Genomic DNA, 20,364 nt, shown 5'->3' with positions numbered 1-20,364 from the left:
AGTAATAGCACCCAGGTTTTCTGTGGATGCCGCCTCTCCTCCATCCTCAGACCATGAGGTTTACAGGCCTCTGGACACTAGGAGGCAGGTGGCTAGGGCCTGGCCAACCACCAGCTCCATGTTCACCTGGTCAGAGGGAGACTGAGACCCAGGCACGCGCCCACATGAGTCAGTCAGAACATATAGGCTGTGGCCTGTGCCCAGCTGGCCTTGATTCTGGGGGCTGCTGGGCTAGAGTTGTTATCTTGCTACCCCAGGGGGGGTACCTGGCCAAATCCAAGACATGCAGACTGAGGAACCAGGTATGCTGATGTCACGTGAGCCCCTGCAGCACAGAAGCATGAGACAAATTCTGCCAGGGCTTTCAGTTTCATGAGACAAAGCAACAGGCCTTTGTTTCATTTAAACGGTTTTGCTTTGAATTTCTTGTCAGACAGTCACAAGAGTCTAGACAAATAAAATCCCCTGACTGAATTCTTTCAAGTTTGCTGCTTTATTTCATTCAGTTATATACTGGCATTGTACTTTTTTTTAAGAAAAAAAAAAAACTTTTACTGTGTGCTTATTATTTGTTAGGCACAGAGCAAAACACATCACTAATATTTCATTTACCTCCTAACATCCCATTAAAATCCCCATTTGATACACGAGAAAACATCCTCATGGATGTTAAGCAACCAGCCCAATATCACATCCTTGCCTTGGCCCAGCCTGGCTCTGGACCCCTGGTGGACACTGCCCTACTGCTTCATGCTGAATGCTTGCAGATTGTTCAAAACAAGGCCAGGGCCTCCCACCCTCCCTGGGCTGCCCAGAGGGAGGGCCTGGGCTCCCAGACCCTGTCAGAAGATGGCCTCAAGATCCTACCCCACCAACCCACAAGTATCCTCAATAGTGCTTTGGAAAAGTGTCACTGACTTTTTAAAACCCCACTGAAGGAACCTGGACAAACCACCCACTGGCTGAGAATCACTGGCATGTTTCCTTGTGTAACAAAGGACTGGGCTGGCTCTGCAGTCACCAGCCTGGCTTTGAATGTGACTCTGCCACTAACCGGCTGAGGCTCCTGGTCTCTGGCTCAGCATTGTGCAATGGGTAGTCATTCTTACCAAAAAGGGTTTTGTTTTGTTTTTAGGATTACATGGGGAAAACTAGTTCTGCTATTTTGGTTCCCCCTGCCACACACACCCCTGTGACATTTGAGCCTCCAGGCGTGTGTTTCTGGCCACCAGGGCAGCTGCTGGGCACGTGAATGCCTGCCAGCCCTTCCCCACCTCCATTCCCTCTCCATGTGCCACCAGCTAGGTCTGGTCACATTCGGGTAACCCTTGTATCTTTTTATTTTTTTTCTTTTATATCGACTCTTTACTTTAAAAGGAAACCTTGTGTCACTAGTGTAACTAGAAAGCCCATCTCATTTGCCCTCCAAGGTAACCATAAAAACAAACATGAATCAAATACTGTTAATACCATGTTCGGGGACACTGTTCCTACAAAGGTTCTGGGCCCATCTGCCTGTGCTCAGGAGAAAGGTCAATATTAAAAGGTGTTGGAAAAAGTAGAATTGGGGGGTGAGAGGTAATCGTTGGGGGTGAAGGGTAGTCGTTTGATCAGGACAGAATCTTAGGTGGGGATTACAGAAAAGTTCTGGAGATGGATGGTGGGGATTATTGCTTAACAGTGAGAATAAAACTAATGCGACTGAACTGGACACTTAAAAATGCTTAAGATGGTTAATTTTATGTCTATTTCACCAATTTTTTAAAAATTGGTGAAATTTTTTAAACATATTGACACCAGAAACAAACTTAATTTTGAGGAATCTGAAGAACTAGGAGTAGATTCTCCAAGGGCAAATCTTTCCCATTCCCAATGTCACATAAGGCCCCCTGACTCAGAATGTTTCCTGTAGTCTAGGGGGACACTCTGCCTTTGGGGGAGCTGTTCCCCACTCTTCACACCAAAGAGCTGGGCAGGAGACCCAAGGCCAAGGGACAGTCAGGCCATAAAGCAACAGACAAAATGGAGAAGTGAGAGTTGTGCAAAGAACAGAGGCAGGGGGCAGGGGAAGATACAGCCCACCCTCCGTCCACCTGCAGGTCAGCCCCTCCAGGGCAGAGACAGGGAGTCACGGGCCCAGTCAGAGTGGGGACCCACAAAGGAAGCAGGAAGAAAACAACCCTGGTACCAAGTCAACTCAGTCAGCCCTTACTTCCCAGCATCTCCCTCTGTGGATCTGGTGAAGGGAGTTGAGCAAGGTCCCCACCAGTCCCTCAGGAACCACAGCAGTAGGCAGTCCTGGGTTGGAGGGTACAGAGAGAACAAGGCCCAGGCTAACCCAGCCAGCCAGGGCCTGACCCTGGCAAGCCCATTCCTACCCTAACCAGAGCCCACAAGTTCCCACATGGCCGGCTCTTCACCAAGCAGGCCTTATCTGTGCTCTTGCAACCGGCTCAGCCCCTCCCCAGGGCCTGCCCACTCCAGGGGACCCCGCTCAGGTCCAAGTCCAGCTCCAAAGAGGCGTCTCTTGCCCACCCTGTCCAAACACACACACCATCTTCTTCAGCCCTTAGCACAGCACCATGTTTTACGTCCTTCACAGATGTATTACCATATGAAAGGCAGCCGTTTATTTCATCCTAGCTGATTATTTAACTCCTGTAATCAGCTATAAGCTCCAGGAAAGCAGGGCCTCATCTCTGGTTCACTATCACACGCTCCAGTGCCTGGAATGGTGCATCTGGCTGTAGTTATGAGTCAGGAATATTCATCCCTTATCTGTTAACGTGAATCCCCAGCCCTCATCTGTGAAATACGTCTTGTCAATCAGGGTCTGGCCCCCAGGCACCTGGGCAGGAGGCTCTTCAGAGTGAGCAATGTCCCGCACACTGGGAGCTTCGGCATCTCTGCCCCATCCTCCAGCTGCCAGAAAGGACACCAAACGTGACACTCAGGTAAGAACACAATACCAACATCAACCATTGTAAGACCCCTGGCAGAAGGAAGCGGGACAGAAACTTGACGGAGATGTGTTAGGATGGGTAGTACCCACAAACGGCATGCAGGGCAGCAGAAGTACATTCATATCTTGGTTTGTTGTGCTTCAATTTATTGCACTTTGCAGATACTTTTTTTTTACACATTGAAGCTTTGTGGTCACCCAATGTCGAGCATGTCTACTGGCACCACTTTTTTTTTTTTTTGAGAGGGCATCTCTCATATTTATTGATCATATGGTTGTTAACAACAATAAAATTCTGTATAGGGGACTCAATGCACAATCATTAATCAACCCCAAGCCTAATTCTCAACAGCCTCCAATCTTCTGAAGCATAATGAACAAGTTTTTACATGGTGAACAAGTTCTTACATGGTGAACAGTGCAAGGGCACTCATCACAGAAACTTTCGGTTTTGATCACATATCATGAACTATAAACAATCAGGTCACTTATGATTATTCGTTTGATTTTTATACTTGATTTATATGTGAATCCCACATTTCTCCCTTATTATTATTATTATTTTTTTTAATAAAATGATGAAGTGGTAGGTAGATGCAAGATAAAGGTAGAAAACATAGTTTAGTGCTATAAGAGGGCAAATGTAGATGATCAGGTGTGTGCCTATGGACTAAGTATTAATCCAAGCTAGACAAGGGCAACAAAACATCCACGGATGCAGATTTCTCTCAAAACAGGGAGGGTGAGGTTCTAAGACTCACCTCTGTTGATCCCCAATTTCTCACCTGATGGCCCCCCTGCGACTGTGCCTGTCTTAGGTTGTTCCTTCCTTGAGGAATCTTACCCATCTCTGGCTAACCAGTCATCTTCCGGGGTACTGGCACCACTTTTAACAGCATTTGCTCACTTCATATCCCTTGTGTCACATTTTGCTAATTTTCACAATATTTCAAACTCTTTCACTATTATTATATTTGTTATGGTGATCTGTAATCAGTGATGATGACTCAAGGGTCAGATGATAGTTAGCATTTTTCAGCAATAGAGTCTTGTTAAATTAAGGTGTGTACATTGTTTTATTAGACATAATGCTACCACTTAATAGACTACAGTATAGGGTAAACAGAACTTTTAAATGCACTGGGAAAGCAAAAAATTCATTCGACCCACTTTACTGCAACATTTGCTCTACTGCAGTAGTCTGGAACCAAACCTGCATGTCTTTGAGGTGCACCTGTACAGGGTCAGGGTCAGAGAAAGCCTAATGAATGGAACGCAGAAGCTGCGAAAGGGTGGGCCTCCAGTCGATTGAACCCACTTTTTTGGCTTAGCTTCCACACAGTAATTTATTATTTTAACTTTAGCGCCTCATTCTCCAGTTTCTTGGGCCCTGTTGCCTCCCCTGTGCAGTTTCCAGCACATGAACCGCCTCTGTCCTCCTGCAGGCTGCTGCGAGCCCAGCAGAAGGTGGCGGGCTGAATGGTGCTTCCACTTGGCTCAGCACGTACAGGGGTTTCTGGAAGAGCCAGAGAAAGTCTTTCACTCACCATTTCTCCTCCAATTTTACCAGGCAAAGGCTGCCATGTGGCCTGCATGCACTTGGGAAGTACATACCCAAGGGAAGTGCTGGCCTCTAATCACCCCCAGTCCCAAGTCAGCAAAGACAGAGAGACTGGAGGGTCTTTCATGCTCACTGATCCTCCAAGGATCGTCCGAGCTACCTGGGACATAGCACACTCCAAGGACAAGTTCCACTATGTGGGGCCCATGCAGCAGGAAGGGCTCCCACTTGCCCCACAAGCATCCTTACACTCCTGGTTGAGAAATGCCCAGGCCATGGTGACCAGGTACACACTGGTTCAGGCCCAGGCCTGGTGAATACATGAGGCATAGTGCCCTGGGAGGATTTCAGGTGCAGGACAGAAGTGTGGGTACAACTTCAGTGGATTCTGTGCATGTCCTGCAGATGCTCTTTATCAGGCAGGTCCACCCTCAGCTGGGGGCAGCACTGTAGCTCTCAGTTTTGCATATAAGTTTATCCAGTCAAACACCCTTGGCCAATAGGGGTGCTTCACCCAGAGTCTGGGAGGTTGCACAACACCCCCTTCCCTTGGCAGTAGCCAATGGCTGACTGATAGTGAGTTAAAAGCTCTGAAGTGTGGTCTCCACCTTGCCTCAGGAGAAGATGACCTCCAAAGCAATTCAACTCCAGAGGGTGACATTGGTCATGTAGGCTTTTTCTGAGACCACATCCTACTTATCTCCTTTTGCCTACCCCACTTCCCAAAAAGACCCGCTCAATAAAGTACGTGCAACCAGATTTTCCTTTCAGGCTGTACTTCTGGGAAACCAACCTAAGACACTCACTTTCTGCAAGACAGGACAGACCACTGGAGAATCCAGAGCACCTGGGCCTTCAAACACACAGACAAGAGTAAGATGATGATGGAACTCTGATCGAGAAGAATGGTGCTCAGACACCGAGACCTCAGGATGATTGTGAAGACCTCAGGATGAACAACCAACAGCCCTTACAACCATTCTGTCCCCACACAACCATTCTGTTGTCTCACTTTCAGTACAGTATTCTGTAAATTGCATGAGCTATTCAACACTTTATTATAAAACAGACTGTGTTAGATGATCTTTCCCAACTGTAAGCTAATACAAGTGTTCTGAGCACCTTTAAGGTAGGTCAGGTTAAGCTATGATGTTCTGTAGGTTAGTTGTATTTGATGCATTTTTTTACTTTCAGATATTTCAACTGTGACAGTCTCTGAGTTGAGCAAAGTAAAACATACTTGAGCTAACAGCTGGTGAGTTGGCAGAGAAGGTTACCAACAGGCCTGAAAACCAGATCTGAGGCAAGAAAGGAGCTTCAAGGAGGGAAAATAAGTGACTAAAAGGAAAACAAGATGGTGATTATGTTGTAGTTGAAGGCTTATGGAAGGTTTCTCTTTCTCTGTTGTCCCCATTCTCTATATAATAATGTCATTATGTATATAAAAGGATACTTTGAAAAGGACCTAATGAAAATACTCAATGGAGCACTTTCAATAATACAAAATAGCAAAAAAAAATCAGGAATTTGTCACATAACCAGCAATGCTTGGTACAATCAGAGGGATTCAAAGAGTCTGGCAAATTAGCCAGAGGCTTCAGTCCCTGAATGGAGTGGGATAGGAGGCAGCCCTGTAAGCTCCTGCTCAACTCAGAGACTATCACAGTTGAAATATCTGAAAGTAACAAATGCATCAAATACAGCTAACCTACAGAACATCATAGTTTAGCCTGGCCTACCTCAAAGGTGCTCAGAACACTTGTATTAGCTTACAGTTGGGAAAGATCATCTAACACAAAGTCTATTTTATAATAAAGTGTTGAATAGCTCATGCAATTTACAACTACTGTACTGAAAGTAAGACAACAGAATGGTTGTGTGCAGACAGAATGGTTATAAGGGTTATTGGTTGTTCATCCTCCTGATCACGTGGCTGATGAGGACCTGTGCTCACTGCCCCTGCCCAGAATCACATATCACATATCACTAGCCCAGGAAATGATCACAGTTCAAAATTCAAAGTACAGTTTCTACTGAATGCATATTGCTTGCACACCACCACGAAGTCGAAAAATCGTAAGCCAAATCATCATGAGCTGGGGACTCTCTATACTTACAGGCCATCTCATAGAAAACTTCTCTCTCTGAGGCTCAGACAGAAATGTGGGCAGTTTAGATGCTCTCTACAGTTTCTCTGGCCCTACAATTGTCTGATTATTTGATGCTTTAAAATCAAGAAATAGGAAAAGTAAGCCAGGAGCCATTGGCTCAGGTTATGTGGTGATTTCAGTAAACTTCGGAGCCTGGCTGAAAATTCAAAGGATGAGCAAAAACTCCCCCAAGATCCAGGAGAGTTTTAATTTTCTTTGTTCTTCATCTCAGAGATTTAATAATGAACTCCTTGGATGAAGAGGATATTTTCCTCCCAGGTTTAGAAGACTGCAGATATATAGCTTGTTTGCATGCCAACACTTAAAAAATCTCCAGAGGAGATTCTTCAAAAGCCAGAAGCTGGCTATACTAAGAACAGCATGACTAAAAATAAAGAAAACATTTTTAATGTCTGATTGATGGAAGACTTACCTGTGAAGTTAAGGGAGAAATCACAACCACCAAACACCTCTGAGAAGACACTTACATAAGCAGTCACACATTTGCAGTAAAACTATGGATCAGACGCCAAACAAGTTTTGAAGTACTTAGCATGTCTCTGATGCATCAGAGATTAGGAATTTTTTCTCCCTTCCTCCTAAGAAGCTACAAAAGTCAATTAAAATCCATCAGCTCCTCTCAGACAAGAAAAGGGGAAAAGCAGGTTGTTACTTCAGGAAAAAACTACAGCAATTGAGTCTCAGAGGAAGTAGCATACAAATACATCCAAAGGGATTCATTTGAAGCCAGACGTTTTTAATAACCAGCTTTCTCTTTCTTATCCATATATCAGGAGAACAGACAACTACAACCAGGACGAACATGTATCGCCTCCAAAGTATGGACTAACAGCTCTCTTTCACATGCAAGACAAGGCTGTAGTCAAGGATATGGAAAACTGAAAGCCTCTGCTATAGAGCCAGAAAGAAGACCCTCCAGGCACCTAAGGCACTAAATCCAATATGGAGTTAGCTGACATAGCACGGCCTTATTTCAGGAGGCACTTTCAGAAAATAAAGTTATATGTAGTTACAAGTAATGAAGAAGGCTGCTCTGAACACCATACCTGCATATATGCAGAGACTAATATCCAAACAAACTTAAAACATACACACGCACACATTTGGTCCTCTGTAATGTCACCACACCTTAAGCCTTAACACTGACCCAGCCCAGTTACAGGTAAGGAAAGGGAAGAGCAAAAGGGTATCAGGGAGGAAGCAGGGGACAGGGGACCACTTCCTTCTTTGCATCTCTAGCAAGATCTGGGCAGTGAGGTGTGGGTGGGGTCACACCCTGGGCTGTTTCTACCCAGTGCATCCTTCTCTGTCTGCAGGATGAGACCCCATGCCCTACCCAGCCAAGAGTGTAGCCAGGTTTCCCAGTCTGGGCTGGGAGGCAGAGGGGATGGAGGTGGCAAACAGGCTCTAGCGTCATTAGTTTTTGGGGTTTTCCAGGTCACATTCCCCACAATGAATGCAGATGCCCCCAGGAAGTCAGGAAAAGAGGTGTCAAAAAGACTTGAGTTTTGAACACCAAAGCTATCCCCACTCCGTGGGCAACCTGGGGGTGAACCACCAACAATTCTCTAGTGTCTCATTTCTCATCTGTAAAATGGATCCCTCGCGTTTCCTCCGAAAGACCTTTCATCACAGGTTTATGAAGGAATACGATTCGACTCCCACACTTCTGCATAAACACAATTCCCACACCACTCTGGCGCCTGGGATGAGCTCTCCGTCACTGGACAAACTCAAGAAACCTACTTCTCCAGACTAGATATTTGCAGGGCCTTGACCACCTCCTCCCTGGAGCCCTGAACAAGAAGGGTAGGACCACGTGGCCCCCCATTCCTGGCCCAGCAGCTCCGGCGCATTCCTGTCCCTAAGAGAGGAGTCCTGAAGCCCCCCTTCCCAGGTCGGGCCTTCGCGGGGGCCCCTGAGCACTGGCCTGCTCCCTCAAGTAGGAGCTGGGGCCCGCTTCTCCAGAGCAACCACGCAGGTCACGGCCGCCAGGCCGGGCTCTCTTCCCGCCCGAGCAGCGTGGAGCCCGAGTGGCGCCAAGCGCAGTGTCGAGCAGCGAGCAAGCAACCGGGTCACGCGCGAGCCGCCACTCCGGCCGTGGCCGCCTGGCGGCCTCGCGGGCAGCGCGCGCCGGCGCACCTGCTGGGGGCGCGCCGGCCGGCCTCCCGGCGGCAGCCCCGGCCCAAAGGCCGCGCGCCGCTGCAGGCCGAGCGGACCAGCGCCGGCGGCCGCCGCCGGCCTCCCTCGCGCCGGCGCACCTGCAGCGCGCGCCCGCCGGCCTCCCCACCCCGAGGCGCTCCCTCCCCGCCCGACGCCGGCCGCGCGCCTCACCAGCGGTAGCAGCCCTCCGAGGCCTCCAGCGTGAAGTTCACGCGCGTGGCCCGCGTGAAAGGCAGCAGCACTTTGGGAATGTTAAGCTTGGCCGCCGCGGCGGTGGGCCCCAGCGCCAGCAGCCCCGAGAGCGCGAACAGCAGCGGCGGCAGCCCCCGGCCCCGCGCCGCCATCCTCGCCGCACTTCACCTCCGGCGACCCGGCGCCTGGCCGCCCGCGCGCGCCCCCTCGCGCCCTCCTCCCCCGCCCGCGCGCGCCGGGCCGGCAGGTGATAAGCGCGGGAGGGAGGGGCGGGGCCAGGGCCGCGGCCTAGGGCCACTTCCTGGGCCCCGGCGGGCCGAGCGCGGGGACTCAGCGGGTTGAGCTGGCGGGGACCGGGGACCCCACCCAGGCCCCCCGCCACGCAGCCCGGAGAGAGGGGCTGGGCGCGCGCCCCGGGCCACGGCGGGGGATGGGGCCCGTGACCGAGCCACCGTCAGGGGGTGGGGAGAATGGGTGGAGCGCGTGCCCGTGTAAAGACAGCCTCAAAGTGCGCGCGCCCGCGGGCCACCCCTGGACCAAGTGGAAAGCCCCGGGCGGTTTTCTAGCTCCCACGTCCATACTCGGTAGCTTCAAACTCTACGGCTGTTCTGGGCGCCAGTGCGGAGCCTTCCAACCACCCGCGCATTCATTCATTCGGCTGTGCTCTGTGCCCGAGGCGACTGAGCCGGGCCTGAGGACCGCGCGAATGAGGCCGCCAGGTTCCCGCGCTTGTGAGTTCAGTCAGGGAAACTGACCATCAACACCCGAAGGGACAGGCACCCAGGAAATCTAGCATGAGGGGCGCCAAGATGCGCCCCATCCTGCTCCAGAAGAACGACCCTGGGCTCCGCCAAGGGCCGGATATGTACTTCCTCCCCCTTTAACCTCCTCACAGCTTTGCCAGATGTCGTTGTGATCATTTCTGAAGGAGAAAACAGCGACTGAGCGGCCTGACGATCACTCAACTGAGGAGAGTAGCGCTGGGGCTTTCAGGTCCCAAAGCTCTTGTTCTCTGCGCTGCACCCACTGTCTTCCGAAGCCGTAGGGAAGTCACCCAAAGGGCACATTTAGAGCACCCACACTGCCAGAGCACACTCTACCCCTGCACCCTCGCCAGCTCCCGCAAGACAGAGAACGCTGAGCATCACTGCATTCATCTACACACAGAAACCTTAGACCTTAAATTCTGTCTGCATTTTGTGCTCCCTGGTTTGTCTTTGTCGTCCATTTCACGGGGGAGGGAGTCTCAACAGGCACAAACATGCACCAGATGAAATGTTCATCTGTTGCAGGGAGGGCCCAGCTCAGTAGGAGGATAGGAAAGGGGCGAGGAGGTTGTATAAGGGTTCCAGAAGTGTGCACTGAATTGTAACCAGAAAGGCACACTGATGCTACTGCCTGACAAGGAAGGACAGGCTGGGAAGGCTTCTTGGAGGAGGTGGCCCCTGGGCTGGGCATAGACACCTCCCTGGGCTTTAGAGAGGCCCAAATGGGTTTGAGTTTGCCGCTCAGGGGTCAGGGGCTTTTGGATGGTGATAAAGGGTGTTTGGGGGTCACCTTCAAAGCCTGTAGGCCCCAGACCAGGCAATGTCTGCATTAGGAGAAATCTCTATGGATCCCAGAGCTGGAGGAGGGGGGGTTCCCTGGGTAGAACAAGGTGCTGTCGGGGAGGGGGAATTCCAATGGGTTCTCTTCTCTGAAGAAACAGAAGAGTGTCTAGAAAGAGCAGCCCCAGAGGAGGCATCTGTGAGGAAATCTTAGTATATTTGTTTGCGCATTTTATTGATTCATTTTCAAATAACATAGTCAGATGCCTTAAACTATAAAGGCTCAAAAGGGCTCATAGTAAAAGAATAAAAGTGATTACCCCTCACTGTACCATCACCCAATACCCCCACCCCCATAGGCAACCAGTAATTTCTTCTTGAGTACACTTCCAGGGAAATCTTATGCATATGCATGTATATATTTAAAAATTAAGATATAATTCATGTTCTGATTCTACCCACTTAAACTGGCAAACCAGTAGTCTTGCCAAGCAGGCAAATGAATAAATAAATGGGTCAGGGCATTGGGGGCTGAGGTACCCTGGTCCAAAGGGGTCATAAGTCACTGTGGACCCATCCTTCCAGACATTCTGATTATTGAGGAGAAATCAAGAACACAGACCTTTAAGTGAAACATCTTAATTGGAAAATATGGCAATTAATTCATTAAAAACAAACATATACATTCTTGGATATTTATCCCAAAAAAGGAAAACTCATGTTCACATAAAAACCTGTACATAAAATGTTCATAGCAACTTTATTTGTAATAACCCCAAACTGGAAAAAGCACAGAGGTCTTTCCATGGGTGGTGGTTAAACAGACTCTGGTTCATCCATACCAAACAATATTGATTGCCCGAGGTAAGGACCAGGCCAGGAGAGGGTGTGGGGAGATTTGGCTATCAAAGGACAACAGAAGAAATCCTTGTGGTGATTGAAATGTTCTCTACCTTGACTGTATCTATGCCCATTTCCTAGTCGCAATATTGTCCTATGGTTTTGCAATTTGTTACCCATGGGGGACGTGGGTAAAGGGTGCATGGGCTATGTCTGCATTACTTCTTACAACTCATGTACATCAACAATCATCTTTAAAATAAAAAAAGTTTAATTACACAAACAAGCCTACTGAAATAATATGGGTAGAAACAGCTTGCTGACCACCTGTATGCTTAATTTGAGATAGTCAGGAAAACAACCAATGGGAAACAACTAAATGTTGGATAAAACATTTTCCATTTATGATTTTCCCCTTTACATTGTCTTTAAACTTGCCCCCCGCCCCCCACACACACACCATTTCAGTTGCCTATGAAACTGGTAATGGATAGTGTCTGGGCCTCACCAGCCACCTTCTCTGTGTGGTCCATTTCTGCTCCCTGCTATTGGGCCCCCTTCTCTGGGCATCAAGTGCTTTATCTGAAATTCAAGGAGACTGCGGGCCTAAGCAGACCATCTTGCCAAAGACATAGAGAAGACCCTCAGATATGGAAGGGACCCCATAGGGTCCCTGAGATACTTGCTAGCACCAGTGTTCCCAGACTTCTGTCATCTCCTACCACCCCAAAAAAAATATCTGAGTACTACCTGTACTATTTCCTATTCATCTTTAAATGGAAAGGTTTATATATATTTATTTCAGAAGAAAACTGTCACTTCTATAAACAAAAAACCAGTATCAATTGCTAAAGAAATAGCCAAAAAATAAATACAACAAAACAAAGGGATGCCATCAAGTTACAAATAGATACTGTTCCCTGCCAAAGGCTCAGAGTCCAAGGCCTGCTCCCCCTGTTCAGTGGGGAGATGCCAAACACTAGACAATATCAAAGACAGCACCCACTCAATCAAGGTGACTTCCTCCTTGAGGGGACAAGGGTAGAAGAGGATTTAAAAGGAAAGTCACTTTCCAAGTGGGATGTTGTCATGTTAGAGCCTATATACCATCTTTTTGTAACAAAATATGTTAAGTTCTTACAATGGAGAACCTCAAACATCCACAACAGTGGATAGAATAGTATAATGAAGCCCCTTGGCCACCTAGTTCCAGGACCACAATCCACCGCCAGGCCAGCTCCTTCTACAGCCAGCCCCAGTTCATCCCGTACCATTTTGCAACAAATCCAAGGCATTCGATCATTTCGTCTGTATTTCCCTGTGTGTTAATCTAAAAGGTAAGGACCCTTTATATGTACACTATAATCACAGTACTATTATCACATCTAAAAAACCAGCAATTCCTCAGTCATAAAAGGCAGTCCAAGTTCGAATTTCCAACTGTCGCATAAAGGTCACAATGTTTTCTTTACAGTTTGGGTTTTAAGAACTAGGATCCAAGTAAGGTTCAAATGTTGTAATTGGATGAAATGAGCTTTTGATCTCTAAGTTTCCCCTCCATCTCTCCTTCTCCCTTGAAAGTTCTACGCTGTCACTTTACCTCTGGAGTAAAAGTTTGTGTCGCTGAGCCCCTCCCGCTGAGTCCCGCGTTCCCCGTGCCACACGCTTGCAGGCACCGCCACGGCGGCCGTGGTCGCCCTGCTGCGCATGTCTGCCGCTAGGTTTGGTCACGGTCCCCAGAAATGTGGGAAAGAAGGGCCCAAAGCGAACCTTCCACAACTTATCTGAGCTGGAAACCTTGGTGCTTGGGAAAATAAAAAATAAGAGACAGAGAAGGAACATTGGAATGGCCTCAGCCTTTGCCAAACGCTTTCTAAAACTTCACGTGTAAGACAGCGGCGCCATTTAATTACAGAAATTGCTGCTTCTTGAATGCCCAGACATGCTGCCTGCCTGTGGGATCCGATTTCTGTTTGTGCATTTACTCTCACGGTTTTCTCACATTTGCCACATTCCTCCTCTGCCAGGATCAGTGAGCATTTGCTTCAGTCAGTTAGCTTCCCACGGGCTGAGGGACCCCTTCATCTTCACCTGCCCACTCCCTTTGTCCCCATAGGCGGTGCTGTGGAACAGTGGCTGCAGAATAAGCAGAAGCTGAGGCAAATGTGTGTTTGTCCCAGTGGGCTAAGCCTGACACTGCAGCCCTGGATGGACACCAAGGGAGTCCTCAGACATCTCCAGGCCACAAAACTGGAGGAGGACAGGTCCCACTCCTGGCTTCTGGGACCTTTCCAGCCATCCAGGCAGCTCCACATTGGTGCCAGAGTGATCAACACAGATCCTAGCACACCCCTTGCCTGGCTCGTCCTCCAAGACTCCCAGATGCCTTTGAGAGAGAGTCCGAACTCCTCCTCCGTATGGTCCTCAGGCCCTCCACAGTGTCCGTTAATGCACAGTGTCAGCCCTGACTTGTACCTCCCATACCTGCTCCTCCAGCCTGCACACGCCTGGATATTTCATTCTTCCATTAGTGCACCTAGGCTGTCTGACTCCTGGGAAGATCATTTTTTAACACTCTTCTTTTATAAGACAAAGTATTTGGGTAATAAACATTAAATATAACATAATCATGGTTGTGAAAAATAACTCTTTCATTGTTTTATTGAACTTTGTAAATATAAGCAAGTCAGCAAAAAACACAATAATAACAATAATTATAATTATAATAATAAATATTACAGCCAAAAAGGGGTAGGTGGTGGATTGATACTTTTTAATTACATCTACGTATTTTTTAAAAATGTATATTTACATACTGGGCTTTTGCAATAGTGAATAACATTAGCGTATACTGGCCATTAAATAATAAATAAGAATAACGATTAAAACATTTTTTTCCATTTTTAAGCTAATATGCAAATTCAGTAAAATAGTTCAAATATAAGGTAAGACTTGCACTTAGCCAACAAAAATATTACCCCTTGCAGGTCACACACTATTTCACATTCTAAAATTTAGGCCAAATAATTACAAGTGGTCACACGGAATGGTTGAATCAGAGTAACTCAGGTTGTTTTTCTTTATCTTCATCATCACTGTACTGTCACTGTTTACTTTGAAACTAGTTTAAACATAGGAATGGGTAATACCATATGGGCTGGAGACAAGAACTGTCAGCAAACCCAAATGATTCCAAAAACTTACAAGTTTATTCTGGAAACACATGAGCTAAATCCATGTGTATGAGGAGCAGACTGTAACTAGGAGTTATCTGAATTAATATCCATGTATAATAAATTGCTTATTTAAGCATGTTTTTTAAATGTCTTATTTGAGACCTTATATGTTATTAAAATTCAAAAACGCACAGGCAACTAAAGCGAAAATAGGTAATTTGTACTACATCCAACTTAAAAACTTCCATACATCCAAGGAGGCTGTAAACAAGTGAAAAGGCAACCCACAGAATGGGGTAAAATATTTGCAAATCATATACTGATAAAGGGTTAACATCCACAATATATAAAGAACTCCTGCAAACTCAACAAAATAACCCAATTTAAAAATGGCCAAAGGACTTGAATAGACATTTCTCCAAAGAAAATACACAAATGGTCAATAAGCATATGAAAAGATGTTCAACATCATTAATCATCAGGGAAATGCAAATGAAAAACTATAAAATATCACCTTATACTGTTTAGGATGGCTACTACAAAGGAAAAGAACAGAGAACAAGTATTGGTGAGGAGGTGGGAAACTGAAACCCTTGTGCTCTCGCTGCTAGTGGGAGTGTGAAACAGTGCAGCTACTGTGGAAAACAGTATGGCAGTTCCTCAAAAAGTTAAAAACAGAATTTCATATGATCCAGCAATTCCACGTATGGGTAGATACTCAAAACAATTGAAAGCAGGGTCTTAAAGAGACATCTGTATACTCATGTTCATAGCAACACTGTTCACAACAGCCAAAAGGGAAAGCAACACAAGGGTCCACTGATGGGTAAGTAGATAAACAAAATGTAGTCTACCTTTACATTGGAATATTATTCAGCCTTAAAAAGGAAGTAAGTTCTGATACATGCCACCACATGGATAAACCTTGAGGACATTATGAAATGCCATGAAATAAGCCAGTTACAAAAAGAAAAATATTGTATGCTTTCACTTATATGAGGTCCTTAGAGTAAATTCATAGAGACAGAAAGTAGAATGGGGTTGTTAGGGGCTGGTGAGAGGGAGGAGGAGGTGTTACTGTTTAATGGGGACAGAGTTTCAGTTTTTTAAGAAGAAAACATCTGAAGATGAGTCACAAAACAATGTGAATACACTTCAAACTATTAAACTTTGCACTTAAAAACGGTTAAGATGGTACATTTGTTGTGTATGTATCACACACACAAAGAATTTTTTAAAACTCTAACAGTAGCTATTGCAATTCTGTAGAACTTAGACTGCAGAAGTTTTCTCAGGGATTGGTGTATTTTATCACTGTGTGATAAATAATAAATACACACTGACATTGTTTAATAATGCCTATACCTGGTGATAACAAAAACCAGACAACCTTCAGTCCCTTTTATTCCTGTTTTAAAGTTCTCTGCAGACAGTGCATTGTCTTACTGCCTGCACCTAGAGCAGACCACACCCACTGCCCACCTTTAGGTGGTACTTACTTTGATGCCCCTGCAAATGCTGGCCAGATCCTGGCTCTGCGGCCCTGAGAAACTTACTTCATTACATTTTCATCTCTAACTATGGAGATCCTCGTAGAGTTAAGACCAGGATTTGGTTAATCCTAGAGTGCTTAGGATAGTGTTAAAACTATGTATTGAAGTATTCACTCAACTAGTCCCCTGCTCCCCACCTTTTAGCATCAGAAAAACACCTTTTCAGAGTTCTTTAATTTGGATTGTTTGGCAACATTTAAAAATCAGGGCATTTTATATAACATCTGGATTTATAATTTCTGCTGAAAAATCAGAAGCTCTGGCAACACTAGGCCGAGAGTCCCACATGGCAATGATGTTGGGAAGATCAGTGGCAGCTACCTTTTAAAAGGATTTGTGACCTCTCTACTTTTCCAGTCCTCACTCCATATTAAACTCCTAGCCACTATTAATAATTTCCATTAACTGTAGCCCCATAGGCCTTTGAGTGTGTAGCCCCTGTTCAATGTATATGTACAATTTAATCCCCTTGCCCTATTCCTCAGACCTGCCCCTTAGGTGAATTAAAATCACTTCCTTTCTTAGAGTTGAGTTTTCTTGACTAATAAATGAGACCAACCATTTCCACTTCACAGGGAGTGTTAAAATATCAAAGGATATATTTAATATAAAAAGATTTGGTAACAGCAAAAGACTCCTCAAATGTAAATATTTATTCTGATTAAGATGAGACCAGAATAGGCTACTAATTACATTGTTCTGAGTAGAGTCATTTCACCCAGAATGAGAGATTACGTGTAAACCAACAGTACATTACACATAAATATAAATTTTCACCCAGGCAACTAAATATATGTTAGGAAACTTTGATTTCATGCACCAACACAGAACACAGTCATCAAGAGGAACATTAGGTTTTCCATGATTTCCCATTTTGTTGAGGCCACAGTTTTTCTCCTGTCAGCCTCTCAGCTTTCAGATTGTTTGCCCTCCACCTGACACTTCCTGTCAGTGGGCAGACAACTTCCTGTCAGAGGGAAGATGACTTTCTGTGATGTGTTCCAGTCTCCCTCCCTGCCCATGGCCGGGCTTACTTAAATTAATAATTTCACTGATCAGCCAGGTAGATTTAGCTCAGCTATTGACAGTATCTTTCAACACTAACATCACAAAGGTATACATTAGAATGCTGCAAATTGTAATGTCCTTTAGGTCATAACCTGACTTGACTGAAAAATGTAGGTTTCACCATTTTGTATTCATTAGAAACCCCTATGAGCTCAAAATTTAATCAGTTGGAGGGACGGGGAGAGAAATGAGAAAGGCAGTAATCATCCTTATTTGAAATTTCTTAGTGTCTCTCCTACCACTATTATCTTGGACAACAAAGATAAATTTGTGAGGACTAATCCAAGTTCTCCACCAGCTGAAAGTTAAAAATTACCTGGATAGGAGTCAGCTTGTAGAAACCTAAGAAAATAACACTGAAAAGATGGACAGACATATGAATAGACTATTCCCAGAAGAGGAAATCCAAATGGCCAATACACATAAGAAAACTGGTTCATCCTTTTCAACAACCAGGGAAATTCAAATTAAAACAGCAACAATATTTCTTGTCTCACTAACCAGACTGGAAAAAATTTTAAAGTCTGCATATATCAAGCCTGGGTAAACAAGAAGGGAAACAAACTCTCTCATGCTGATGGCGGAAGTGTAAATTGGTTCAGCCAATTTGGAAAGCTTTTAGTATCTCTCTCTCTGCAAGCTCTTATTGAAAATCTTTGAGGCCAGATGTGTCCCGGAAATTTTTTTTCACTTTGAAAGGTAAGGGCACAAGATCTCACTTTTACATTACCATCCCCATGACTAGCATCATACTGTGGATGTATTGATTTTTTTTGGCAGTGAACATGAATATTCACATTAAATAGGATAAATATAGACTTTAAACAGTCTTAGCTCATTTTAGGTCAGTTTTCACTGCGAAAGGACTTCATTGCAAATTTATGGGAAAAGTGGTCTTTACCGATTTTTGGACTTCAGATTTATGGAGAGAGATGCTGGATCTACATTAAGTCAACTTGGATAGGGGCTTATTCTATGACCTAGCAATTCATCTCTTAAGAATGTACCTTAGAATAATGGGATTTAAACTTTTTTGAGAGCAATCCCCAGAAAGAAATACAATTGACACATGCATTTGTATGACTGGACCAGAGTTCCATGAAATAATATCCACCCTTCCTACAAGTGATCACTCTGATACTTTCTATTCTATTCCATATTTCATTTTTTGAGTGTTTAACATGCCAGGCACAGTTCTAAGCATTTCTTCTACATTTCATTTGTTTTTAGTTGTTGGATTACAACTTAATGATAAAAAGATAATAACCCGATTAAAAAATGGAGATAGTGCCTGAATAGGCATTTTTCTGAAGATATACAAATGGCTATAAGTGCATGGAAAGATGTCCAACATAATTAGGTATCAGGAAAATGTAAATCAAAACCACAATAAGACACCATTTCACATCTACTAAGAGGACTATAACAACAAAGGTAGACATTAACAAGTGTTGGAGAAAATATTGGGTAATTGGAACTGTTGGGGAGGAGAAACTTTTCCTCTGCCCTATTATTATGTTAGTGCTTCGGGGCTTGTAAATTAAGCTGACAAAAGTTAGATAGCAAGATAAAAGGCAGATTTTTATTTACCTATGTATGTGGAGTTCACAAAAAATTACTCTAAACAGCTAAATATGGGAGCTTATATGTCTAACTTAACAAGGGCAGATGGAAGAAAGACCTTTTATGGGAAGGACAAATGGGTCTCTAGGGGAACAACAGGAGATGTGAAAGTTCGTGATGTTTGCTTCTCTAATAGACAAGTGATCTTGTCTAACTTTCTGGCCAATAAGATTCCCTTGGGGAAAAGAGTTATGGCAGCCTCACTTACAGAAATTTCTGCTTTTACTCAGATAAGGGAAGCTCTGAAAAGGCCCTTTCTGCATCTGTTGAATCTCAAATGAGCTTAGTTTAAAATGATTTTCATATTATTTTATGAATAATAAACTAAGCTGGGGGTTCCGAGTGGGTCATCATGGTGTTGATGGGAATGTAAAATGATGCAGCCACTTTGGAAAAATAGTTCTGCAGTTCCTCAAAAGTTACACACAAAGTTACCATTTGATCCAGCAATTCTACTACCAGGAATATACCCAACATAAATGAACACATATCTTCACACACTCATAATAGGCAAAAGTAGAAACAACCTGATTCTCCACCAATTGATGAATGCAAACCAAATATGGTCTATCCAGATGATGGAATATTATTCAGTCACAAAACTGAATGAAGTCCTGACGCATGCCACAACATAGGTGAATCTTGAAAGCATTGTGCTGAGTGAAAGAAGCCAGACACAAAAGGCCACATATTGTATGATTCCATTTATCTGAAATATCAAGAATAGGTGAATCCATAGAAGCAAAAAATAGATTAGTAGGTACATGGGCTGGAGGGCAGGTTTGGGGGCAGCAGAAATGGGAAGTGACTGTTAATGGACATGAGACTTGTTTTGGGGGCTATGAGAATACTCTAAAATTAGATTGTGGTGATGATTGCACATCTCTATGGAACACTAAAAAAAAACACTTTAAATTGGTAGGTTTTAAGATATGTGAAATAAATCTCAATAAAGTTGTATAAAAATTTTGGTTGGAACTTCTTACACTGACTTCTCAGTCAATAGGTTATGAATCCCACTCTGACAGAATGGCTATAGAAAAATTCTCACATGTGTACAAGATTTACTGTAAGATTTTTTATGAATGTGAACCAATCTGAAGCATCTCTGATTTCACTAAGTAAGAGAATAGGTACATAAATCAGAGTATATTTGTGGAATAAAATACTGTACTACAGTGTAAAAGGATAAACCAAATATTTAGATCAACATCGTTAGATCACAAAATCATAGTGTTGAATGAAAAAAGCACAGCATAAGGATATACTGGGTATTTCTGATGCCACTAATTTCTGCTACTTAGCCTGATGATGGTTTCATGAATGTTTACAACCTTTTGTTAAACTGCACACTTTTCTGTATCTTTATAGTTAACTATTTTTTTAATAAAAGGAAATGCAGAATGTTATATAGAGCATGATGCTATTTATGAATTTTAGTTACATGCCATCAACAGTACTGTATTCATCCATGCCTGGTCAGGAAATAGAAGTAATTCTAGCTATTT

At 44.6% G+C, this 20,364-nt stretch overlaps 1 protein-coding gene across 4 annotated transcripts in view; it reads right to left on the bottom strand.

Moving 5' to 3' along the window:
• NUP210 (nucleoporin 210) overlaps positions 1-9,272 on the bottom strand; it is a 109,734-nt gene extending 100,462 nt beyond the window's left edge. For 2 of the 4 annotated variants that reach the window (XM_073231105.1, XM_073231107.1), the window contains exon 1: positions 9,029-9,270. In XM_073231105.1, coding sequence (XP_073087206.1) covers positions 9,029-9,201 — 173 coding nt within the window. In that variant the 5' untranslated portion in view covers positions 9,202-9,270. Of the gene's footprint in view, positions 1-9,028 lie in introns of all 4 variants that reach the window. The other 2 variants (XM_073231108.1, XM_073231106.1) reach the window with 2 other exon arrangements.
• Positions 9,273-20,364: the final 11,092 nt, after the last annotated feature.

Source organism: Manis javanica, chromosome 3 (assembly GCF_040802235.1).
Source record: "Manis javanica isolate MJ-LG chromosome 3, MJ_LKY, whole genome shotgun sequence".
Taxonomy (NCBI): domain Eukaryota; kingdom Metazoa; phylum Chordata; class Mammalia; order Pholidota; family Manidae; genus Manis; species Manis javanica.
This window is presented reverse-complemented; position numbering and strand designations above follow the sequence as displayed.